The following is a 26721-nucleotide window of genomic DNA, read 5'->3' as shown; positions in this document are numbered from 1 at the left end:
AATTCAAATGAGCTTTACTGGCATGAAAATAACATTGTGTTGCCAAAGCTTACACATTTGGTATAATACCGGTAATACGAATGAAAAAAATAATGAAATTAAATTAAAAAAAATGTAAATGTAAATCAGGTTTCTAGGCCAAGTATACTTGCATACTGTATACAAGGAATTTGGGCATCAAGGGCATTTCAACCGTGGATATGGGTATTGGAGAGCAGTGCTCAACCACTTCCCCGGCCCACATTTTTTCGTACTGGTCGAGGATCAAACCTTCGGTTTCAAGCCCAGTAGGCCATGGCTGCCCCCAGTAAGCCACAGCTGCTCCCCCAGTAGGTTACAGCTGCTCCCAAAACATAATAATAGGACAGAGTGGAGGGAAAATTAAGACTCAGTGCTATTGCTGCAAAACCATTACAGTATGTCCTCAGTCCTCCCAAAAATAAGGGGACTTGTCTTCAGTAACTAACATGGAGAATTAATAAGTAATTTGATACATTTTGTTAAATAATTGGGCAATACTTTTCTTGACGGGTGAGTCCTTAACATAGTCATAGCAGCTGTCATAAACTGAACATAAAGCATTCATGACTGTTTCATGAGACATGACTCAACATTTACAGTATACCAAACCTTTCATGAATGTGGAAGACAGAATGGCGACAACTTGTCAAAATAAAAGTCCAACATTGTATGTGTGTAACCTGGATACCATTAATTTAATCTCTCCAGCCTTTGTAAATATTTCATGAATATCTTATGAAGTCTACATTGAATCACTTTACTATACAAGTTGTGAAGTATTTGTAATCGATTAGTTTAACACTGGGAGGTAAACTAGCCTACATTCAGCTGACCCGTATTTGTGTATCCTGGAATGGTTATTCCTAGTAGCAAAATATAAGAAATCATCTGCAAAGGTTACATCATAAAACAAATACATTTTTATGAAACAAAAATTATTTTCTTGACCATGTTCTATCTTTTTGGCACTGGAGTAGCCCATTGACTAAGATGTGATGTGATCAGGTAAGAGGTTTGGACCAAAAACGGCAATGCTGCTTTGTGATTGTTGGACTTTTATTTTGACAAGTTCTCGTCATTCTGTCTTCCACATTCATGAAAGGTTTGGTATGAATGTTGAGTCATGTCTCATGAAACGGTCATGAATGCTTTATGTGCAGTTTATGACAGCTGCTACGAATGTGCATGTTATGAACTCACCCGTCAAGTAAAGTGTTACCAAGAATTGTGTCCTAACCGATTATTAACACATGTTGCCATGGCACGACATGTTTGCTTTTAGTAAACACTCTCTGTCTTTTGCCATCAGTTTACTGAACACCCTTCATATTTTGGCATCATTTTACTAAATACTGATTATCTTGTGTCACAATATTACTAAAATGAACACCCTGTGGTCTGGCTTTCACCAAACCAAGCTCAATCTTTTAAGATTGAACATTAGTCTGGGGAGTCCTATGTATTTTCTACTACACAAGAGGCGTGATCAACAGGCATAGTTCAAATTACTCTGTACGCAATTGGATAGTCATTCACCAATCTGACCAACGAACCGGGTGACGTTTGCAGAGTGATGCGAAAACTCCAGGCTCTCCCGCTGTCGTCATTGTTTTAAACCTGCCAATAGCGCGCCAGGTGGATAAGCCAGTTTGTGATTGGCCCCCGCAAAAGTGTAACGGAAGCAGGAGAAAGAGCCCGAGCTGCAGGGCAGAAAAAAAACCGCTGTCAGATAAGGCTGGGTTTACCCATTTTGCCACCAATTTACTAAACACCATGCATTGTTTGTCTTGTCATTGTGATTATCTCTCTTGAAATGGTGGTAGCTTATGTGGCCATGTCAGTCAATTACTGTACTTCGATTTAATTAGGTTATGTCTTACTGTTTCAATTTGGAAATTATCTCTCACTCTTGCACTCCTCCCTCTCTCTCTAAAAACTCTCTCTCTCTCTCCCTCTATTTTAATCACCTTGTGGACTGTACCCAAGTGAAAGAGAGGAACCAAGAATAGTTCAGTGGGTTGTGACAAAGAAAAACTGATTGAAAAGCAGAAGTCTGCTTTTCAAAGTAGCCTAGCTGATTTGGAACAGATGTCGAAACCTGATCATTAGGACACAGTAAAAGGACCAAAATGACGATGATATGGCTTTATATGCTGTTCTTAAGCTCAGGTAAAAGATAAAGTCTGTCTATCTATCTATCTATCTATCTATCTATCTATCTATCTGTCTATCTATCTATCTATCTATATATCTATCTAATTCAATAACTATAATCATTTCAATACTTCAAACTTGTCAGTGGTTACTACTGCTGCTGTTTTATGGATCATTATCCACTGTGGAAGGATAGCTGACAGATTTGTGTTCTCTTTGACGTGGTTTTTTTGACGAGTGCAAAAGGAGTTTGCGAAAAGGAGTTTTGACGAGTGCAAAAGGAGCTGTTTGCACTCGTGTGATGTGACTTTCTGCTGGGGGAGGGGAGGAAAGGAAAGCTGTCAATGTTGTGTTCTTTTGACTTCCTTATATGAAATATTACAATTTTTCTCAGTCGCTTTGGTGCTTTTCTCAGATCAGAATGAAAATTCTCATAACTATTAGTTCAACCTCCAAAGCATTTAGTCATTTGTGCACAGCAATTTCTCCTTCCTCTAAACAAATTGCAAATGCTTTTGAATATCAGTTGCTTTGTCATGTCAGTCAAAATGAACTATACTTATGGATGCTGAATAGTCGTTCCCAATAAAACTAATAGTCTTCATTTCATTGCTTGAGTCATTACATACACAATTGGTGAACTAGTTCTCAAATTCTGTCACAATGCTGTAGAATTGCAAAGAGCATACAGTAAAACTGTGAAACGTACATATTCAGTGTCTTGTACTCACTCCCCTAACTACAGCAATTTGTAACTTTACTGTAGTTTTCAAACGGCTGTACAAGTACTGTATAGTGCTGACTTGAGCATTTTCAGGTAGTGTCAACGACTTCTGACCTTTTTTTGCATGGGAAAACACTGAGGGCCAGATGTACGCACATTTGCGAATGTAGCATTATCCACGTCATGGACACACCGCAGATTGCGAACGCTGTCAGACCCAAGTGTCTGTCGTATTTATCAATCGTTCAATCCTTAGTGTAAACTGCGCCTTTCTCTGCCTTTCTCCGCCCATAAACTCAATTTACGAACGTCCACAACTGAATGGCAGCGCCTACATACAAGCGCAGTTGAATGAAGTTAACTGATGACAACATTAAAAAGAATCAAACGTTTAGCGATCATGAAATAATACCATACATGATAAAATGTAAACAAGCAGGGAGACAATGAAGATCAATAGTTCTACTCAAACTACTTGTGCACGTAGGCTATGGAAGATTGGTCAATTCTAGCAAGTAGGAAAGTTTAAGTGAATGACGTGAAAGTGAAAGTAAGACATTTGAAAGGCCAACGAAAGTTGAGGTTGCTTTTGGTAGTACAAATACTTTCACCACAAAAACTGGTGCTTTAAATAGCAATTCTGTTGTCTTTGAAAGGTTCTCTTATTGACGATTGAACTGCAATTTGATTAACACCTGCTTTTACAAGGCGGAAGTATTTAGGGCGCGAGAATAAACGTAGGCGCTTTCAGGCGCAGTCTTTGTACATACCGCGGAATACATAACTAGGCTCTTTACTCTTCCCCTCCCATCTTTTTACGCTAAACTCCCACTTTCCCCTGGATCCTCCAATGAATGCATATGCATGACATGACAAACGCAATCTGCCACTTTCAGCTCCCGCGACAGGCAGTTTGCGCTTTTACATCATTGCGGCCATTGCGGTTTGTACATACCTCGCAATGATTTTACACGCACATTGCGAAACAAATACGCCTGAAGTGGGCGCAAAAGCGCCCTGAGAGCATAAACTGTCGCAATAAAAACATGACAAAGCCATTAGACTATCTTGTTCATAAACAATGGTGTCAAGATTTCTCATTTTGATGACACTGGCAGTTTCATTGACATAAATACTTGCTTTTGAGGAATGGACTATCCATTTTGAGCAAGTGACGTGCTTTTGCAGGTCCACTAGGTTTTGCAGTTTGCACTAATTGTTGGGAGAAATGCACTAACTGCTGTGCAAATGTTAATAGTTATGTGAGAAAAGCACCAAAGCGACTGAGAAAAACTGTAATTAGTTGTCATCTGTCTAGCATGTAGTTACGGACAAAATTATTCATACCCCGGGCAAATATTGATTTAATGTTGATTTTCTCTTGACCAATATGTTTGCTCTTGTTCTGAAAATGACACTGCCACATGGCCTAAGGTTGTAAGAGAATGTGGTAGAAACATGGAATCAACAAATTAAGCATTTTCATCTCTTTTTTACATTTTTATAATTCATATACTTTTTAAATAATCAGTGGATTTTTTATTATTATGATTTTTTTTTTCTAATTTGCGTTCATAGCTCTGAAAATTATTATTTTAATACCTACCAAGCCTCTCCATGTCTCCATAATAATTCTAGACTGCACCTTTTTTTTTTTGTGATTATGTTTTTTATTCACATTTTCTGCAAAAATGGTATGGCTTTGTCATGTTTTCATTACGACAGTTTATGCTCTCAGTGATTTCCCATGCAAAAAAAGGTCAGAACTCGGTGACACCTGAAAATGCTCAAGACAGCACTGTACTTGTACAGCCATTTGAAAACTACAGTAAAGTTATAAATTGCTGTAGTTAGGGGAGTAAGTGAGTACAAGACACTGAATATGTACATTTCACAGTTTTACTGTGCTCTTTGCAATTCTACAGCATTGTGACAGAATTTGATAACTAGTTCACACATTTTGTATGTAATGACTCAAGCAATGAAATGAAGACTATTAGTTTTATTGGGAACGACTATTCAGCATCCATAAGTACAGTTAATTTTGATTGACATGACAAAGCAACTGATACATGTTCAAAAGCATTTGCAATTTGTTCAGAGGAAGGAGAAATTGCTACTATGATGTGCACAAATTACTAAATGTTGTGGAGGTTAAACTAATAGTTATGAGAATTTTCATTCTGATCTGAGAAAAGCACCAAAGCGATTGAGAAAAACTGTATGACATCTAGTTTTTTGCATGCAATGACACAAGTGATACAATTAGGCCAATTTGCTTTATGGTGTAGGAGTATTCAGTAGAAAACCAGTATAGTGCATTTTGACCAACTACATTAGTCATTGAAAATGAATTAAAAAAGAGCAGACATTTGTATAAAATAATTTGCATTGATGTACCAAAGCATTGCTATTTGTTCAAGATGGGGAGAAACTGTTCCAATGATGTGCACAAATGATAAGATGATATGGAGTTTGAACAAACAGTTTTGAGAATAACAATTTTGATCTGAGAAATGTGCCAAAGCAACTCAGAAAAACTGTAACAGTAGCTTATCTGTAAGTCACATAATGTTTATTCATTTATATCAGGATAGGACTGTATGATTAATTGACTAATGGTATTTTAGACATAAAAGTTTTACTTCCCTATAAATAAAAACATTCTATGTTTTGTGTCATTTTGAAGTGAACAGCCAGGGTGAAATCAAAGTGAAAGGATTTGCAGGAGGCGGCATCATCATTAAATGTACCTTCAAGAATTTACAAAACAACAAAGATAAATATTTCTGTAAGGATGCAAAGACAACTCTAAACATATGTCCATATGAGAAAATGTCCACTGGAAAAGACAAAAGATACTTTGAGTATTACAACACCAACAGTGGGACATTACAAGTTCACATCAAAAACCTCACTGAGGAAGATGCTGGGCAGTACCAATGTGGAGCTGTCAATGGTGAGCACATCCAAGTGACCCTGACAGTCAAAAAAGGTAATGAGTTTATATCTGCTTTGGCCTCTACCAGGTATGCTAGTGGTTAAGTATGTAGGCGTATTGTTTTTATTGCATTTAATTCAAAAGAGCATTTCAATGACTGTGTGTGTGCTTGTGTTATTGATGGAATTCTGAAATATTTACAGATGACTGCTGTGTTCAGCCCATCTCAAAGACTGCTCAATTGAGAAGCAGTGTTGACATAAGATGCAGCTATCCAAAGGAGTCTGAAAGCAACAGCAAACACTTCTGCAAACTGAGCCCTGAGTCCATGTGTGCAGACCTGATAGCATCCAAAACAGATGAGACCAGGGGAAGGTTCTCCATTGTCCATGATAGAGACCAGAGGCTCTTCACCGTGACGATCAGAGATCTGACCAGGACTGACTCCGGGGTTTACTGGTGTGGGGTCAGGACTGGGGCCATGAGTAGAAGCATGGCTCTGATCACAGAGGTCAATCTACAGGTCAAACATGAAATTACAGGTCAAGAGCCACCGCCTTCAAACCCACCATCAACTTCAGCAGCAACACCAGGATCAGCTAGTAGTAAGAGAACTTTGCTGTACAAACAAATCACCTATTTTAGGTGTGGTACTATGGTGTGAGACATCCTATCAAGCTATAATGACCAATTCAGTGGAAAGGTCACAAACATCCCCAGGCTTATATTATTGTTTATATCATAGTGTAGCCACTCTCTGAAAGCCTCTGATATGAGAATCCCACGGACCATGCTTAAACAGTGTTGGTTGAAAATGAATGTGTTGTGTGTAGGTCAGCCTATGATTGCAGCTGTGAGTGGGGGTGTAGCTGTGATGGTGTTGACCCTTGCTGTGTTCATGCACTTCAAATGCTGGCGTGCAAAAGCATCAGGTAAAGGTCATTCATCCGTTCATTCACTCATCCATCCATCCATTAATTAATTCCTTCATTTATTCATCCATTCACACATTCATTCATTCATTCATTTGTTCATCCCATAGACTGTATATATAGAGCTGGACAGTGTGGTTGCATTCAGCAGTGTTCTATGGAATTGAAGCCGCCGAGGCGACGCCATCTTGGAAAATTTGCAACCAATTTTAAGTGCGGCTGCGCAGCAGAAGTTGAAGCATACGCAGTGAAGAGGAGTCACGGTCAGGCACGCCCACTCAGTTGCCACTCAGCGAGTTAAACACGCCCCTTGTCAAGTGAAACCCGCCCCCTTCTCCTTTCCACAACGCAGGTCGACTCGGCGCCGAAGGCTAGATCTAGCTGACTGGATGAATTTTGCGGCTGTGAGTTAGCTGAACAGTACAAACAACAATCGGTTTGTTCTTGTCTGGTAAGTGTTGCGTATCAACTGAAAAGTTTTTTTTTGTCTATTGTTGATCTTAAATACGTCTAAGAGAGCTTATTATGTTGATTATAGACTGTGACAATTTAGTATGGTGAATACTAATGAGCTAACAACAGAAATACGGACAGCGAATTACATGCTAACGCTAGCAGCTACATTAACGCTTACCGTCCAACGGGAGGCTAAGTTAGTCGCTGAAGTGAAGATTAGCACACAGCTCCCGTGAACAGTCGATGCATGATATACTTGGTTTTTATTAGTTGTTGCTGTTTTCAAATATCTCAATCTTAATGTATGCCATCTCAACATGGAGTAACCATTGACTGTACATGGGGATTAATAACACTAGACAGTCAGTGCAGTATATGATGTGATAAAGCAACGGTATGATGTGATAAAGCAACGTAAGTTAACGTTAACGTAATGTGAAGCATGGCCCTCATCAACCCGTCATGTTAATGTAACTACTAGCCAGTTTGCCAGCGTTGCATTTTTTCTAACGTTAACGACAGACACGTCTGTAGAGCTACTTCTGTGATGGTAGGTCGGTAGCATAGACTGTAAAAAATAGGTCGGTAGTTGTAGACCGCATAAGTGAATGATCGATAAATGAAACGCCTGCATTAAACACTACGCCAAGAACCAGTCACTTCCCAGGGATATCGGTGAACATTTGAGAAATACCTTAGTTTGTCATCTAACGTCCATGATCAGTCATACTGATAACGTTATTTTTCAAGCTGACGCAAGTTAATAACATTCCCACCGCATATTTAAATGTGTAGTTACCATTAGGTAGGCTGTGAAGTTTATTGCACACATATATTTAATTAATTGGTATTACTAGTGGTGTTGAGTGCCTGATTAGATGCTTTGTAATGTTGTAAAATTGTCTGACTAACTTTATTGTAACTTTCCTTTTTGCAGGTAAGATGGCTGAATGTACTGGAGGTGGCGGCAAGGTGGTCTCCATGGTCTACATTAGTCTGCAAGCAAGGGAATGCCTACGTGAAGTGGTTTGGCTGGGGTGGTCTGAGGTGGCATGTCCTCCTCCTTTCTCCAAGTCCCCTGACATCCATCTCCCTGACATCACCCACCGTCACTGGATCAACCTGAAGCCCCTTATACATGGGACATGGCACAGCACCACTACGTTCTGAAAACACATGACTTTCAGTAACTTGCGTGGCACCAAGAAAGGTCTGCCGCTGCTCTGAACCTTCTGTTAATGTAACATCATTCATACTTGAGGCTGTACACATCCCTTTGTTTCTATTTTCTTTATTGATGTCACCCAAACTTCAACTTTCTGTATACCCCTGAACTCACACAAATTGTAAATTGCAATGCGCCATTTAACCAGTGGTGTAGTCTAGTTAGTTAGTTGCAGTGGTGGGTATACTGTGAGCAACCCCAAATGTTATTGAATACGTATCCTTGCCTATTTTAAATGGGTATACTGAGATGATGATGCTTTTTAAATGGGTTTACTGTGTAGTCCTGTGTATCACGTAGACTATACCATATTAAGGTATTTAAGTATTTATACTTAAATACCATATTGGTATTTAAGTCAGAGGCCATTGCTTAGTATTTAACTGTAGCCTACACAAAGATGTAGACGTTACAAGAATATTAATATCAGAATAATTATTGGTTGATACTAAATCAATATTGAATGTTTTTTTTTTTATTTCTTTTGTGTGATATATCATTCAGAATGTTGCAACATGACTGGTCTTCAATCAGCCAAAGAGGACACATCGTAACTCCTCTCCTAGTTATCCCCCATTGGCTCCCTATAGTAGCCAGAATTAAATTTAAATCTCTCACTTTGGCCTATAGGACACTGACTGGATCTGCTGCTTGTTATTTTAATTCAATGATCAAGATATACATCCCCAACCACCCACTGCGGTCTTCTGATGAGCGTCTGTTGTGTCGACCAGTCTTAAACGCTAGGTCAAATTCAAGACTCTTTTCCTCAGTGGTTTCATGTTGGTGGAATGAGTTGCCCAGTGCTTTTCGTTCTTGTGATAGTTTTTGGTCTTTTAAGCACTTCTTATACATTATTGTTTGTATGCAGTAGTACTGTTTTATTTTCATTATAGGCTGTTGATTAATTTGACATTTGTTTATTATTGATATTCTCCTTAATGTAGTCTTACCATGTTATTGTTATTATATTATTGATTGAATGGACATTATTATTTATTATTGCTTTCTCCCCTCATTTTCATTGTTTATTTCATTAGGCTATTGATTGATCCCTGTTTTAAGTATTATATTGTTTTGTATTTGTTAAGGGTAACCATAACCATCATCATAATGTGGTATTTTCTTATGCACTTGAAACAAAGAATAAAAATGTTTCTGTAAACGTAGTACCACTTTAAACACATCACACACTGAACAGCATAGTTTCCTGATTATGTTTAAAATGTTTACAGAGTATCCTGATGTAGTAGGTCCATGTTCTCATATTTTTACAGCTGACATGAAGGCTGCAATATTACATTTTTGATTTATAATGGAGCACCCTCTCTGACTAGCAAGCCTGTGGTATAGAGGCATACGATTACAGACATATTAAGAGAGCCTATCAATGAGTTGTTTTCAATTTAGACGTATTATTTTGAAATGATGTACGTCTACGGGAGGATTACACATCACTGGCAAGACCTGATCAAATGATACCAATGCAAAATGCTTCTCCAGCAGTGCAATCGCAGGTAACAACGATACCTGAACGCATTTTCAGATACCGCTGTTCTGAGCATAGTAAGCATTTGTAACTTTGAATCCCTCCTTACGTTAAGATATGGTCCAATAATGGGTTCACTAAAACACAAGTAGCAGTGCTAACGTTATTTGTCGGGCTGATTCATAAATGGGCATACCGAGGTTGTCGACCTAGCAGGCTAGGTGGCGTTTATTGCCATTCGCAAAACTAAGCAAGAGTTAACGTTAATGAAACTTAACATCGCCTTCTCCAGTGACTTAAGTGTATTCAAATGAAGTTGCAACGATGATGGCGGCAATCACTGGTTACGTTAAACCATTTGAAACAAGTAGGACTGTAAATTATGGTGACTATGGCTAACGTCACTTCAATATAGCAGAGCCCTTTTACTTTACCTATCAACTGGCTAATGCTAGCATGATGTAGCATGCTATGAGCTAATATACTTAGCATCTACGAAAGAACAGCACATATCTTTTTTCACAAAGAATCTATCACAACTAACAACGATAATCTTACAAACAACTACACAATGTATGACTATCAATTTTGTATTTAGTCAGACTGTGATAAGATATAGCCTAATGATAATAACAGCAACACTTATTTAGGTTAGATTATGTGTCGAAATCAGGTGTCGTTAAAATAAGTGAGCGATGACATGGTAGTGTCTGCAGCCTATCTGCAGCCAGCCAGCTGTCAATCATAGGTGTAAACACGCCCTTTTTAGATTTGTTAATATAACATTAAAAAAAATAATGTCAGCGAGAAAAGAAAAAATGTGTGTATTGAAGCATCTTGAAAACTATTTTTTCGAATAAAAAGTTGTAGATACAAAAATAGTTTTAGGTGAGAAAAGTGACACGGAAAGTTGGCTACTTGGCCATTAAAATACATGGGGATGGGCGGAGTTACACATTGTACTGCAACCAGCCACCAGGGGGCTCTGGACTAGCGCTCGCATCACTCTTAACAGACGGCACACTGTCCAGTTCTATATATACAGTCTATGGTTCATCCATTCAGTGCTTGGTCTGGTTGGTTTACAGTAATATGTGTGTGCTCGTCTCTACAGAGCCAGCCTCCTCCTCCAGCACGGACTCCTGTAGAGAGACAGGAAACAAGAGAGCAGTGAGTGGATCACCCTCCTTCTTTTTTCTTTTTCCTCCTCCTCCTCCTCTTCCTCCTCCTCTTCCTCCTCCTCCACAATCCAGCCTTGTCATTGCACTACCACACTCTTCTCCTCATCCTCCTCTTCCTCCCTCTTTATCATATCAATATGTTACGTCTCCTTATTGTAGGAAATTGTTTTGTAACAGTGCACTGATTTTCATATGTTGGATATATCATGAATCTCAATTATCACCACTTTTGTTCTAAAAGTTTTTCAATACTTCAAAATAACATTTGATAAATGAACCTTACATTTTTCAGTAGACATAGGTCTCTTTTTTGGTTCTTAACGGGAGCATTTACTGCCTGAAATATCTACGCTCGGAGGTTAGTGCTGGCCTGGTCGGTCGCCTATTTACGCCGTTTCAACGGCACATGAACGGTTAGACCGAGAATTCTCATCATGAAATTAAAATTCCACTGGAGCTCCAAGCGGATGTGTACACGCAGCCTTACAACACTGTTTACAGCTCTTCGAGTCACGGTAAAATTTTGGGGGCATTTTTGGTACATAGCTAATTTAGATACACCTGTGGTGTGGGTGCTTGCGTTTCTTTAGGAATCTGCCGTCTTGGTTTGTATAGAAATTTATATTAGGTGACACATACACGCAAGACGGCGGACATACGGGACCGACGGTAATAGGGGGAGTTCCGATATCCTCTTTCAATCATGAAGTTCATTTAAGTCGAGTGATACAGTATAAATCAACTTTATTTTTGTAACTATGATGATGACCACCATGATCAGAAACAAAATGAGAACATTGGACTGACTGAATCTCATGTCTCTATGTCATTTGTGTCATCTGTGTCATTCTCTCAGCCCCAGGTGGACTGTGTGTATGAGGAGATCCAGGACAGCAGCAGTCCAGAGGGCAGCTCGCCTGTGGCGGAGGGTGTGTACACTCTCGCCCATGCCCCCGCTGAGCCCTCGGACGACCCCGGGTACGCCACCGTCAGCTTCAACAGGAACCCCGACCGTCACGCTGAGGCCGCCTCTACTGCCATGTCCAGGAGAGTTGAGATGGCATCAGACTATGCCACTGTTAAGTAAAAGCCTTGTGAATGATGATGAGTGTTTATTATTTTGTTTAGTACTCATTGTTATTAGATACACACAACATAACATCTGTAGACATGCTACTGCTATGGATTTGGCGATTCTTTTATATTTTGTATTTTATTGTATATGAAACATTCAGGGCAATTCCGTGTGCACTGGATTGTGTGTTCACCACATCTTGAGATGTAGTGTATGCATTTAAATGGTTTGTCTGTTAGTTTGACAAATTATGTTTATGTGAGGCTTTGATTCCCCTAGTGGCCAAAGATGGTAACTGTAAGTGTAAGATGACAGAATTATTCCGCCTCATTCACCTGGAGGCCATTACGAGGCTAAAGGGTACACTTGCCATTACACCTCAGTCCAGCAGATGGTGGTGGTAATGCACTCCGTTTGCAAACTGCCAAAAAAAAAAGCTCACCGCAATAGAAGAAGGGTTCACTGGCCTGTTCTTCTTCTGGAGTGCATTACCACCACCATCTGCTGGATTGAGGTGTAATGGCAAGTGTACCCTTTAGCCTCATTCTGGCCGCCGGGTGAATAATGCAAATTATAATGATATATTTATTTTAATTTGTTTGGGGGGAGAGAGAGAGATATGGAAAGAGGAAGAGAGAAACTGCTGCATCTGACAGAAACTAAGAAAGAGGAAATCGAGACTAGTGCTACTGTGACACACACACACACAAATCCTCTCACTAGTGCTAATGTGAAGATGTGTCACAGATGAAGACAGGAATGACACAACAATGTACATCACCACTTCATGCAATCAGAGGGATTCAAAATATAACACACACTGGAATCCCCTTGCTTCATACAGACACAGTGGAGGAGGCCCCATTATACAATACATATACATACATACATACATACATACATACAATCATACATACAATCATACATACGTACATACAGACCGTATGACATTGAGTTGAAAATGTGTTTAGTGTCATGAAGAAAAAGTAATTTGTAATGGTGTATAATATTATTATTAAAGATAACAATTATTGATTAATATATATATATATATATATTTTTAGTGGTCGGAGTGTATCAGAATGTGTATTGTTGGTTGTTCAGACATGTATTTAAAACGGATGGCTTTTGATCAGGTCTCATAAAACACATTTTTAAAAGCAAATGTAAACAGGGTTACTTTCTCAATTTATTATATGTCTATTTGGACAATGTTAGCACTCGCTAGCCAAGCTAAGTTCATGCCATGAAGCTAAAATTAGTTGATAACAGCTGTCGCCAACCTGTCATGTTATGGACGAAACTGACTAGCTGTTAGCCAATCAGAGTCAAGCAGCTTAGCTTGTTGAATATTGATATAAATACCAAGAGAAGACAAGGAGAGGAAGTGTAGGTTTCTGATTTGGTTAACCACAACTGTGTAGCAACCGCTAGTCCACTACCGAGACCCCATATCCTGAAAAAAAGTGTTATTGCCTAAAATTATCTCTCTCTCTCTTAACCCTTAGTTGATCCGGGATATCTGACCCTGCAATTAATTGACATCTGTAACTAAAGTGTACTAAAGCGTCATCCAAATAAAGATAAACAAGAAGGCTTCTAAGGGGTGGGCCATAAACGTCACAAACAGAATTATTGGCACCTTTTATTCAGAGTGGCCCAAATCTGTTGTCATGGGAGACACACACACACACACACACACACACACACAAATATGCCCACACATGTGGCATCTTCTAATTTAGATAAGGGTGTTACTCTTGGTAGCTCTAAAAAAGAGGAAGAATAAAAATTGTGCAACGGTGTTCCTTTTGTGGAAACAAAACTCATGCACGTGCACATACACACACACACACACACACACACACGCACACGCACACGCGCACACACACGCACACGCACACAAACACACGCACGCACACACACACACACACACACACACACACACACACACTTAACTACAAACTACAAGGGTAAAAGAGATAAAGGGAGTGGGAGAAGGAGAGAGGACCATTAGCACTACTGACCGTTGACCAGAATGGACATATCCGTGAGAATGCTAAATCTCTTGGCTCTAGTCGTTTGCCTTTATGTCGGTAAGTCCCTCTTAATGCAGACAATAGAATTAATGCAATTACATGTAAATGTATACATTTTGACTGAATGATATGAATATCCTTTTAATAAAAACATTAGTATTTTTTTTTTAAATTTTGGTTCTGAAAATCCTAGCAATACACATGGTGATGTTTCATGTAATGTTTATGCAAAGAACACTTTCTAACCAGTAATATTTACTTAAAGCAACAACATAAAACCAAGCCATGTTTATATATGAAGAGTTTGATCCCAAAACCCTATATCCTCCATTTTAATGAATTTCCATTCATATATATTTTATTTTGTTTTCCAAGCAATTTCAGTGGAGTTGTAATTGGGTTATTGCTATTTGATTTGTTTTTACTCAATCAAAACAACACAACTGCAACTGCAATTACTGTATATTGATCTGAAATACACATCACATGACTTATTAATTTTTTCTAAAATGCAGACACAGCATTTTTTTAAACAAACTCTTCATATATGAGAGAAAAATGTATATATATATATATATATATATATATACACACACACACAGGCACACACACACACACGGTATAGATACTAGATATATAGTAACCCATGATGTGACCACTGGCAGGAGCGTCCTCCTCCACCAACGCAGTGGGCTACTGCGGAGGCATCGTGAGCATCAGGTGCGAGTATGAGTCCAGGTACGGCAGCCGGCCCAAGTACTTCTGCCGGGGAGAGCAGGGCGACTGCACCGAGCTGATACGCACCAGCACGAAGAACAAGTGGTTCACCAAGGGCCGGTACTCGTTGCTCGACGACGGGACCCATTACTTCGTCGTGAGCATCTCCGGGCTGGCGGTGACGGACACGGGAAGGTACCAGTGTGGGGTGAGCGTGCGAGGAGAGGAGGCTCCGGTGCAGTCGGAGGTCAACCTGGAGGTCAAGGATGGTGAGACCATTTTAAAATAAAAATAAAAATCCTTTTCTTTCTATTAAACACAGTCTGCAGGATTCTAATTAGAGTAATTATTCAGCAAGGTAGATGTTTCAAATGTTGAAATCACAGGTGTTAAGTCTACAGGTATACTAGCTAGACTCTTAAAACGAATGTGGACACAAAGATGTGTTAAAAAAAAACAACGCAAGCAACACATAAAAAAGGAAACAACACAAATTGTATTGTCCCTATCTGGACACAGAGATCTGTTAAAAACAACACATTAGTTTAAAGAGTGTAATACCTTTATGTCTCTTACCCACACCTGATCTTTGGTTTATCTACCTGGCTGAAAAGGATCTGGATTAGATCTTCACTGAGGCCTCTAATTCCCCTCACAATCCCACCCAGTGCACTTGCATACACACACACACACACAGACACACACACACACACACACACACACACACACACACACACACACACACACACACACACAGATAGATACACACACACACACACACACACACTTACCACCCCTTCTTGTAAAGCAACCTTGAGTTTTCTAGAAAGGCGCTATATAAAACCATGTATTTTTATTAGTATTATTATTATTATGGTCGCAGCATATATGTGGTAGGACTGCTTCTGTCTGAACCCCAGTAGCCTTCCTCAGATCACCACTGATTGGTTGTCCATTTATGACAGATCACCACTGATTGGTTGTCCCTTTATGTTCCTCGTAATCAATCACAAGCCACAAGATTCGGATTGGGAAATCCATCTGCAGATGTGTTCGTCAGCATTAGGGAAAATGAGGAAGTGAATGAGCATGGAGTCAGCAAGAAATATTATTACTGCCTGTCTCAGTGAAGGTGGGGACCAGTGCTTAATATTTCTGTCTCTGTTAGTTTAGTTTGACAGCTGATTTTGGTTTATTTTCCTTTATTTTCCACTAAAACTGCCAAGAATGTCAAAACTACTAAATTTCAATAAGTCGGTCATAAACTCTAAATTTCACCATTTTAAAATGACCCGTCACGGCTTTTCTATAGTGTCCCACTCGAAAATAAACTTTTAAACTTTCTTAATATGTCGATTACTGTAGATGCTTCTTTATGTGTTACAAGCCATTATGACCAAATGAACCAGTAAAGACTATGGCTGTATTTTTTAGGTTAAGATGAATAGTGTAGTTGATGTTTCAGATTATTGAATCAGAGCAGCCCACTACTATTTTGCAGTGGTGGACAGTAACAAAGTAAATGTAATTCATTTCTGTAACTTATTAATGCTACTTATTAAAGTAACTTTGTATCTGTATGTTTCTATGTGGAGGGACTTTATGCTTTAACTCCACTACATTTAAAAGAGAAAATTCTTACTTGTCATTTCATTATATTTAGTGAAACCTGTTGTTCCTTTTTTAGGGAGTGCACTGTAAGCACACCAATCGGGGTCATAACCGAACATGGTTTGAAATATTGCATCTCTAATATCATCACCTTCTAAAAATAATGTCTTAAGTCATTTTTCTGACAATTTTCTTTTTTTTTTTTTCCTAAATCATCATTTTTCCATTTTTGGTTAACTTTTTTGTGTTTTCTGAAAAACTTAAAACAAAAAAATGACTTATGCCATTATTTTGCCATGGATTTTATAGGCATGGAGTTAGCAAATATCCAAACATAATATCAGGTCTGCACTCTAAAGGCCTTTGCTGTAAATGTTTTGGAAATGTTTTTGGAATCAGGGTTGCCATTATTTATGACCTTAATAGTAATCAATTGACTCTAAAAATCTATCACACGGTACACAAATTAATGCTCAAACAGTCACCCTGGGAACTTTGTTTTTTATATTTTCAGATGACATTGCTATCCTTAGCCTACTGCATAAAGATGTATTTCTCAGAAATAGGAAACTTTGTGCCGTGATGCGATGTGACCCATTCATCTTAAATGTCTCTCAGACTTACGAGATGGTTCTGGACACTAGTTCTTTAGTAGGGTGCCACACTCCACTGTGGTCAGACATGAATCACACATTATCTGCTCATACAAGTACCTATGAATTCACCAGGATAATACTTTTAGTTGGAAGGCACATGTTGAGAGTACATGTACTAGTACAAATAGACATGTAGTGGTAAAACATTCAATAGCCATTAGTAAAAAGACACATACTGTACAATATATACATGTAGGCACATATCAACCTATTAACATAATATACAAAATACAATATACAAATAAGCCATAGTATCAAGCCACATGGACACATGGAGTGGAGTGGATATAAAGTGCAGAAGTAATATTGCAAATGTATGCATGTAATGTGTGCAAGATGCATATTGGGATGATAGTAATGTAATGTGTGCAAGATGCATATTGGGATGATAGTAATGTAATGTGTGCAAGATGCATATTGGGATGATAGTAATGTAATGTGTGCAAGATGCATATTGGGATGATAGTAATGTAATGTGTGCAAGATGCATATTGGGATGATAGTAATGTAATGTGTGCAAGATGCATATTGGGATGATAGTAATGTAATGTGTGCAAGATGCATATTGGGATGATAGTAATGTAATGTGTGCAAGATGCATATTGGGATGATAGTAATGTAATGTGTGCAAGATGCATATTGGGATGATAGTAATGTAATGTGTGAGGGCGGACCTGGACACTTTGAGGCCCAAGGCAAAAGATTCCGAGGCCCCTCCGAGCCCCCCCCCACACACACAACAGAACCCTAAAACTAAAACACACTTTTTTTCTGTAATAATGGGACGCTGAGGCATACTCAAATACAACAAATATTTATTGCCATAGATGACAATCAAAAAACATTAGTAAAAACCTTTGAAAGTATTACAATTATGAATGGTGTGTGTGTCTGTGTGTGTGTGTGTGTGTGTGTGAGTGAGAGAGAGAGAGAGAGAAGGCTAGGGGTTTGGGGTCTCTGTGTGTGAATATACTCTATGTAGCTATGTATGAGAGTCTATGAAAGCTATATGTGAAGAAGAGAGGGAGAAAAAGAGAGTGAGAGTGAGGTGTTCGATCTTCCAAAAAGCCGACATCCAAAACAATAAACAGCGTCTGCACTGACCGAATAAACTAGCCATTTTCTGTTTATTTTTTCTTAATTTTTCATGGTCATGTAATAATGTTCAACCGTGAATCTTCTGGGTGGTTTATCTGCATTTTTGGGGAATTCAAAGTTCTTAATTTGCACAGGGCCTTTTTTAACGATTTCAACCCGCTCTGCATCTCTTACGGTGTCTTGCCATAACGCAGGGTCGTCACTGATAACTGTAGTGTATCGTGTTAGGGCTACTCACGTACTGGTTTCGTTGCACCCAAAGCTTCTGCTACTGAAATGGTGTCCGTAGCAGCACCAACAGCACCAGTGCGGACTTCGGCAGTGACAGTGATCTTGTCCCTCACGACTGTTTCACTTAGATCAACATCATAATCATCATCATCATCAGTAGAAGAATAGGCTATGTAGTGCAAGAGCTATCCAAATTACTTTCTTCCGTGGAAGAATTCTTCGACTGGAAGAAGTTGGTTAATTTAGGCAATTTCTTTCTAAATTCTTCCTCCTCCCTTTTTCTTTTATCACTTCCACTCTGGAAACGTTTCATGGCTGCTGTCAATCGCTCAACTCCACACCTCACTAAGACCTCGTTCAGATAGCTAGTTGCTGCTATGGTGACAGGAAGCGGACCTGCAGTCATTTGATTTTATGATGAGTTTATGAGCAATCATGAGGCAAAATATTTTTTCAATCTTTATTATGGATTAGAATATATTGTTTGGATGCGGTGATCATTTATTTAAAAAAAAAAAAACGAAATACGATAGGGGAATGACGAGGCCCCCTGGTGGCCGAGGACCATGCCTAATGGCAGGTCCGCCCCTGTGTGAGGGATAAGTGGGTGAATGGCCAAAGAGAGGATGACCCCACTTAACTGCAGTTTAGTACAGTGATGGCAGAGGGAAAAAAGCTGTTCTTGTGTCTGGTTGTATTTGTGCGCAGGGATCTGTAGCACCTGCCAGAGGGGAGGAGGTTAAAGAGGGTGTGTGCAGGGTGTGTGGAGTCTTTGGTGATGTTCTCTGCCCACTTCCTGGTCCTACCAGTGTATAAGTCCTGGAGGGAGGGCAGTGGGGCACCAATTATTTTTTCAGCTGTCCTAATTGTGCGTTGTAATCTGCGTTTGTCCTGTTTTGTGGTGGCCCCAAACCAAAAGGTGATGGTTATGTTTATTTTTATGTAAATGTTTATATTTATGGGATGTGTTCAATATTGGGAGGGATGGGGTGCTGTGTTGTGTTGAGTTGCCTGTTTTGTGAGTTTTGGCAGGACAAATTGGAGGTTTTATTTTGCACTTTCCTCTGGGTAGACCTCTTCACCTGCGGGAGGACCCTGATGAAGACGGCGTACACGGGGGACGCCGTGAACGTCACCTGCCGATACCTGGACGCCCACCTGCATGCCGCCAAGTACCTGTGCAAAGCCTTCCGGAACCAGGGCTGCGACTCCCGGGTGTCGGCGCGCGAGGACCGCACCTGGGTCCGGGGGGGGCGGATCTCCGTGTACGACGACCGGAAGGCGCGGGTCTTCACCGCCGTGCTGGGAGCGCTCGGAACGCTGGATCGCGGGAACTACTGGTGTGCTGTGGAGACGGGCTGGGAGCATGGAGGAGAGGACGGAGGAGAGGACGGATACAAGGCCCTCATCCAGAGAGTCCAGCTCACCGTGTCTGGTAAGAGCTCAGTTACGAAATAAACACCTTATCCCAACAATAAATATATAAAATAATACAGTATGTACAGTATGTATGTATGTATTATGTATGTATGTATGTATATATGTATGTATGTACTGTGTGTATGCATGTGAAGTATGTATGTATGTATTCATGTATGTATGTATTAGTGCTGTCAAACGATTAAAATTTTTAATCACGATTAATCGCTGAATTCCTATAGTTAATCACGATTAATCACATATTTTATCATATGATTAAAATTATATTATTTTGCATTTCTGAACTTTCCAGGAGTCCATATTAACAATAAAGCAATTATTGTTTATCTTGATTGGGATTCAAATGAAAGCAAAGCAAGTTACTTTATTGACTGAACTTTAAGACATAGGTCTATTTGATTATTTCAAATCAAATTTCAAAAGATGAACATGGTCACATTAATCCCATAAACACACAGATAACTCTTACACCAACCTTATTTTGTGCCTTTTATTCATGTTTGTTTCAAGATTTAGTAAGTTTACTATAAGCACGCTTTAAGCTCTCCACTTTGATGCAGCATAGATTTCCATTATATCAGTCATCTTCCCCTAAAAGGGGGCGTATGCAGCACATACAACGCTCTGTTCCATTCCATTCGTCAGTGCGTATTGTTTAGTTTCCGGTCTGGCTAGATCGATGTGGTGTTGTAGTTGTTCTAACGTTACTAGTTGTTGCAACAGCATGTGAAAAAACTACGAAGTTTGTTACACCAAAATGAACGTTAATCTCGCGATAAAAAAATTGACGCTGTTAAAATAGGTTTCCATTAACGCCGTTAATAACGCGTTTAACTGACAGCACTAGTATGTATGCATTTATGTATGTATGTATGTATGCATGTATGTATGTATGTATGTATTCATGTATGTAATGTATGCACGTACTGTATGTAATCATGTGCAGTATGTATGTAAAGTATGTACAGTATAATGTATGTTTATACCATCTCATTGAAATTGTTCTACCGTGCAACAAACGTAGCATACCAGTATGTTTTATGTTAAAAGTGGGATTTTTTGTGTTGTTCAGTCTTACAGAGGTTAGAGGTTACTGGTATGAGGCTGTACAATTGATAATACAATACAATTGATCTGATACAGAATAGTTTTATTCCTGAATAATCAACTCTACATTTTCACCCTTGATTTTGTGTTATTTTTTTTCTCATAACCATCCAGATACACGGCCCACATCTGTAATAACCCCACAGCCAACCACACCACTACATACCACTGGGACCAGAGGTAACTACAGTACAAACACAAGTTTATATACTGATACACACCACTAGATACCACTGAGACCATGTTCTTCTTGCTCGTTCACAGGGCTCACGACAAACCCAGTAAAACTCCTCACCACAAGTACAAATCCATCTGCCATTGAGGCTGAAGGTACGAAATCAAGCCAAATTATCATACCCACAACTGTTTTACATGATACGATTTCACTGGGAAATGTAGTGGATTTTGGAAAGACACTGCAAGAACAGCAGACATCCAGTATTAATAATTATCACTAATGTTACTGGTATGAAGCTGTACATTTAATAATGTTATCCCCATCTGACACAGAATAGTTTTATTCCTGAATAATCAACTTTACATTTTCACCCTTGATTTTGTGTTATTTTTTTTCTCATAACCATCCAGATACACGGCCCACATCTGTAATAACCCCACAGCCAACAACACCACTAGATACCACTGAGACCACAGGTAACTACAAACACAAGTACACACACACTAAATACCTCTGAGACCACAGGTAACTACAGTACAAACACAAGTTTATATACTGGTCCACACCACTAGATACCTCTGAGACCACAGGTAACTACAAACACAAGTTTATATACTGATACACACCACTAGATACCACTGAGATCAGAAGTAACTACAAACACAAGTTTATATACTGGCCCACACCACTAGATACCACTGAGACCAGAGGTAACTACAAACACAAGTTTATATACTGATACACACACACTAAATACCTCTGAGACCACAGGTAACTACAGTACACACACAAGTTTATATACTGGCCCACACCACTAGATACCACTGAGACCAGAAGTAACTACAAACACAAGTTTATATACTGATACACACCACTAGATACCACTGAGACCACCATTTATTTTCTGTAAATTTAAATTGATAGGAAGGTCATCTCCACCACCTCAGCTACGGAGAACAGTGCCAGATGCACCACATGACAGAGTGACAGAGTGAACACATGACACTGTCATGACACATGAACCCTAACCCTAACTCTAACCCTGACCCTAACTTGTTATGTCAAAAACGAATGTCTCTTAATAACATAAGCGTTATGTCATAAACTTTTATGTCTTGTCTATGACACGTTCATGACAGTGTCATGTCACTCTTATGTCAAAAATGTCAAGTAAAGTGTAACCAAACCATCTCTGAGTGTTAAACATCCTATTACCAAAAAATAAAACAACTAATGCATAATCACAGCAAAGGATTTGACAGAAATTTTCACATGTTCCATATCATTGAAATGAGTTGATCAGTCTCTCTCTATCTCTCTCTCTCTCTCCATCCATGACATTTCTAAGTACGAAGTTCATTCATGCCAGACCAGGTTTGGTTCTCCACTCCTGTCCCCATCATAGAGAGTTCCTCGGGCCTGTGGCGTATAAGTAAATAATCTCTCTCTCTCTTTCACACACACACACACACACACACACACACACACACACACACACACACACACACACACACACACACACACACACTCACACACACACACACACACACACACAGGCTCCTTGTTCTCATGCTCCCATGTTCTTGTTCTTTGTGTGTCTTCCGCAGTAATCTATGGAATTGCGGCTTTGTTTGTCCTGGTTATCCTGTCATCATTACTTCTACTTGTCATCACTCGTTCAAAGAGGGCCAAAGCAGCAGGTATTTAGACATATACAAAGACACACACACACACACACACACACACCTCACACACCACACCTCACACACGCACACACACTCACACATGCATGCACAGAAGGTGTTTGTGGCATTATCCAGAACATCACAGAACATTTGTGCAAACACACACACACACACTGTGAATCTAATGTAATCTAATGAGCTGTCACACAGATTATATTGAAAATGTCTGGTTTGCCTCGTAGATGTGCCTCCCTATCTTGTGTCCATGGATGCGCTCTGGGAATCCCCTCTGATGGCCAACGATCTGGAATACCACACGAGTCCTTTAGAATCAGATCCACCTGAGCCGACTCCCACTGAAACCAATTCATTTCAACCAACTGCAAATGAGCCAGATCCTTCTCAACCTTCTCAAATCCATTTCAACCAAGTCCACCAGGATCAAAATCTTCTGAACTGACTCCAAATGAACCAAATCCATCTGACCCCAAATCTGCTGATTAGGAACTGCGTATCCATTGACCTCTGAAGATAACGACTCCAACAATACCAAATCTATCTGAACCAACTCCAACTGAATCATAAATCATCCCATTTGACAAGAGCCAAAAATGTATCTGCACAGAATGACATGTCTATCTCTGGTCAAACTTCAGCATCATGAGCAAAGCTGCCATTTAACCTACAGGCAGTTGTAAATTAGTAGTAGAATTAGCGTTGTATTTTTTGCCTGTCTGTATGTCACCAAAACATCATCCATCCAGATGTCACTGTAACCATAGCAACCCTTCCATAAATGCCATGCCACAACTGCAGTGCGTTGGGAGAGAGAAAGGAAGAACACATAGGCTACTACTGGCCAATCCTCTCCAATTGTTTAGAATTGGACTCTGGGCGTTTGGGAACAGCTGAGGGAGGAGGCTACTTGAAACTGAGAGTTTCAGTCGGTGTGAGCGAGCGGACTTTCAGTTGACAGTAATTAACACCCTTTTGAACAATCTAAGCTGTGCTAACGTCAGAGGGCGGTCTACGCTGATTCATCATTAGCGAGACACGAGGACAGCTGCATGCAATTCCTGTCAGCATAAAAATAGAGGCTGTTGCTGAAGCGTCAGCATAAGCGTCAGCCCTCGTGTAAGACGGACGCGGTCAAGACGAGCAAGTTTACCTGTGCAAGTTCACCGAGCACAGGCGCCGAAAAAGGCAAAAAATGTGCCATTCCACCATATCTGTTATCACCGGCCATCACAGAAAACGGCATCATGCCAAAAGGAGCAGAAATCTGCTTAACCTCCAGCAACTTAAACGGTCCTCACCTACAGAAACCTACTTCTCCATGGGCTTGTGGAACTGCCAATCTGCAGTCAACAAAACGGACTTCACAGCTGGCTATGCCAACCACCTTTCGTTGGAACTCCTTGCTCTCACTGAGACTTGGATCAAACCAGAGAACACTGCCACCCCGGCTGCACTCTCCACTAACCTTACACTATCCCACACCCCACGCCCATCTGGACGAGGAGGTGGGACAGGCCTGTTAATCTCCAACAAATGGAAATTCACACCGCTACTGCCTTCAAACAAATATGTCTCATTCGAATTCCATGCCATCACAGTGATTGGCCCAGCAAAACTCTACGTGCTGGTCATCTACCGCCCTCCAGGCCAACTAGGCGACTTTATGGATGACCTTGACACTGCTGTCCTCCATCCCTGTCCTCCATCCCTGGCCCTGATCCACTCCTTTGACCTCAAACTGGTTCAAAGCCCACCGACTCACAAAGCTGGCAAAGAGCTTAACTTGATCTTCACTCGGAACTGCAGCACAGACACCCTCATGGTGACGCCTCTCCATCTTTCTGACCACTTCTTCATCCAGTTCAACGTCAGCCTGACAGAACAGCCTCCGGCTCCTCAGCCGATGGTCACGTTCCAACATCCGGAACCTGTCTCCAACGCACTTTTCCTCTGTGGTTGCCTCCGGTCTACCTCCACTCAACACCTTCTCCTCTCTGGAGGTTAATGAGGCCACAGACTCGCTCTGCTCCACACTGAGCTCGTGTCTAGATGAGCTGTGCCCTCGTACCACAAGGCCAGCTCGATCCAAACACTCTCATCCATGGCTAAATGAGACCCTCCGATCGCGGCGCACCAAACTCAGAGTCGCAGAGAGGAAATGGCACAAATCCAAACTAACTGATGACCCCTCAGCCAGCATCACTGCTGCTAAGACGACTTTCTACAATGACAAAATCAACAGCGCTACAGACACTCGAAAACTTTTCTCAACCTTCAAATCGCTACTCAACCCTCAGCTGCCTCCTCCTCCATCCAGCCTTACTGCGGATACCCTCGCCTCATTTTTTACAAACAAAGTAGCGGCAATCAGCAGACAATTCTCTACATGCCCACTCAACGCATCTGACTCAGATACCGCACTCCTACAACCTCTAGGGACTGCTGGAACATCTTTTTCAGCATTCACGCCTCTCTCCGAGAGTGAAGTGTCTAGACTCCTGATATGCAGCTGTCCTACCACATGCTCGCTGGACCCTATACCTATGAGCCTACTTCAGTCCATCAGCCCGACCATCGCACCAGCTATCACACATGTGATCAATGCCTCGCTAACCTCCGGCACATTTCCAACAGCGTTCAAAATGGCCCGGGTAATACTGTTACTCTCAACCCTGCTCAAGTCGAGAACTACCGCCCTGTCTCACTCCTGCCTTTCCTATCCAAAGGCATTGAACGAGCAGTCTCCAAACAGGTCTCTGACTTCCTTTCACAGAACAACCTTCTGGATCTAAATCAGTCTGGGTTCAAAAGCGGCCACTCTACCGAAACAGCTCTGCTGTCTGTAACAGAAGCCTTAAAAGAAGCCAGGGCGACTGCTCGGTCATCAGTACTCATTCTGCTTGACTTATCAGCTGCCTTTGACACGGTTAATCACCGCATCCATCTCTCTATACTCTCTAACATGGGAATCTCCGGTTCTGCTCTCTCCTGGTTTGAATCCTACCTCACAGGACGCTCGTCGTTGGCTTGGTCAGCTATCTGCACCTCAACATCTCACCACAGGGGTCCCCCAGGGCTCAGTGCTGGGCCCCCTTCTCTTTGCTATCTACACCACCTCCTTGGGACAGATTATCCGTTCGCATGGCTTCTCATACCACTGCTATGCAGACGACACACAGCTCTATCTGTCCTTTCTACCTGATGACTAAAAGATGACCCCTTGGTTTCAGCACGGATCTCGGATTGCCTCTCAGACATAGCTACATGGATGAAGGCACACCACCTCCAGCTGAACCTCTCAAAGACTGAACTGCTGGTCCTCCCAGCTAAACCTACCATACACCACGACATCAACATCAAATTTGACTCCCTGTCTGTTTCACCTACCAGGACTGCAAGAAATCTAGATGTTGTTCTCGACAACCAACTAAACTTCTCAGATCATGTTGCCTCAGTCGCCTGGTCATGCCGTTTTGCAACATACGGAAAATCAGGACTTACTTGACTCAAGATGCTACCCAACTTCTGGTTCAGGCAATAGTCATCTCACGACTCAACTACTGCAACGCCCTCCTGACAGGTCTCCCAGCCTGCGCAGTGAAACCCCTTCAGATGATCCAGAACGCGGCGGCGCGCCTGGTCTACAACCAACCCAAAAGGGCACATGTTACCCCGCTGCTCATCCAGCTTCACTGGCTACCTATGGCAGCCCGCATCAAATTCAAGGCCTTAACCCTTGCCTA

At 40.7% G+C, this 26721-nt stretch overlaps 2 protein-coding genes across 4 annotated transcripts; both read left to right on the top strand.

Annotated features, from left to right (window-relative positions):
* Positions 1 to 2106: 2106 nt before the first annotated feature.
* On the top strand, positions 2107 to 12544 carry LOC125298068 (polymeric immunoglobulin receptor-like). Of its 2 annotated transcripts, XM_048248715.1 has the most exons (6): positions 2107 to 2190; positions 5589 to 5894; positions 6044 to 6445; positions 6674 to 6772; positions 11057 to 11112; positions 11980 to 12544. In XM_048248715.1, exons 1-6 carry the CDS (start codon positions 2151 to 2153, stop codon positions 12208 to 12210), a joined length of 1134 nt encoding a protein of 377 aa, XP_048104672.1. In that variant the 5' UTR covers positions 2107 to 2150; the 3' UTR covers positions 12211 to 12544. The 2 variants fall into 2 exon arrangements, with proteins under 2 accessions (XP_048104672.1, XP_048104673.1); XM_048248716.1 differs by lacking the exon at positions 6674 to 6772.
* A 1570-nt stretch (positions 12545 to 14114) lies between these two features.
* On the top strand, positions 14115 to 24330 carry LOC125297951 (CMRF35-like molecule 8). 2 transcript variants are annotated; one of them, XM_048248532.1, is made up of 9 exons: positions 14115 to 14294; positions 14903 to 15223; positions 19623 to 19985; positions 21212 to 21277; positions 21362 to 21427; positions 21686 to 21751; positions 22624 to 22707; positions 22883 to 22975; positions 23203 to 24330. In XM_048248532.1, the coding sequence occupies exons 1-9, from the start codon at positions 14237 to 14239 to the stop codon at positions 23418 to 23420; spliced, it is 1335 nt and encodes a 444-aa protein (XP_048104489.1). In that variant the 5' UTR covers positions 14115 to 14236; the 3' UTR covers positions 23421 to 24330. The 2 variants fall into 2 exon arrangements, with proteins under 2 accessions (XP_048104489.1, XP_048104490.1); XM_048248533.1 differs by lacking the exon at positions 21212 to 21277.
* The last annotated feature ends 2391 nt before the right edge of the window (positions 24331 to 26721 follow it).

The sequence above is a fragment of the Alosa alosa genome, chromosome 7 (genome assembly GCF_017589495.1).
Source record: "Alosa alosa isolate M-15738 ecotype Scorff River chromosome 7, AALO_Geno_1.1, whole genome shotgun sequence".
Lineage (NCBI taxonomy): Eukaryota > Metazoa > Chordata > Actinopteri > Clupeiformes > Clupeidae > Alosa > Alosa alosa.
The sequence above is the reverse complement of the archived record's forward strand: the minus strand, read 5'-3'. Positions and strand labels throughout refer to the sequence as shown.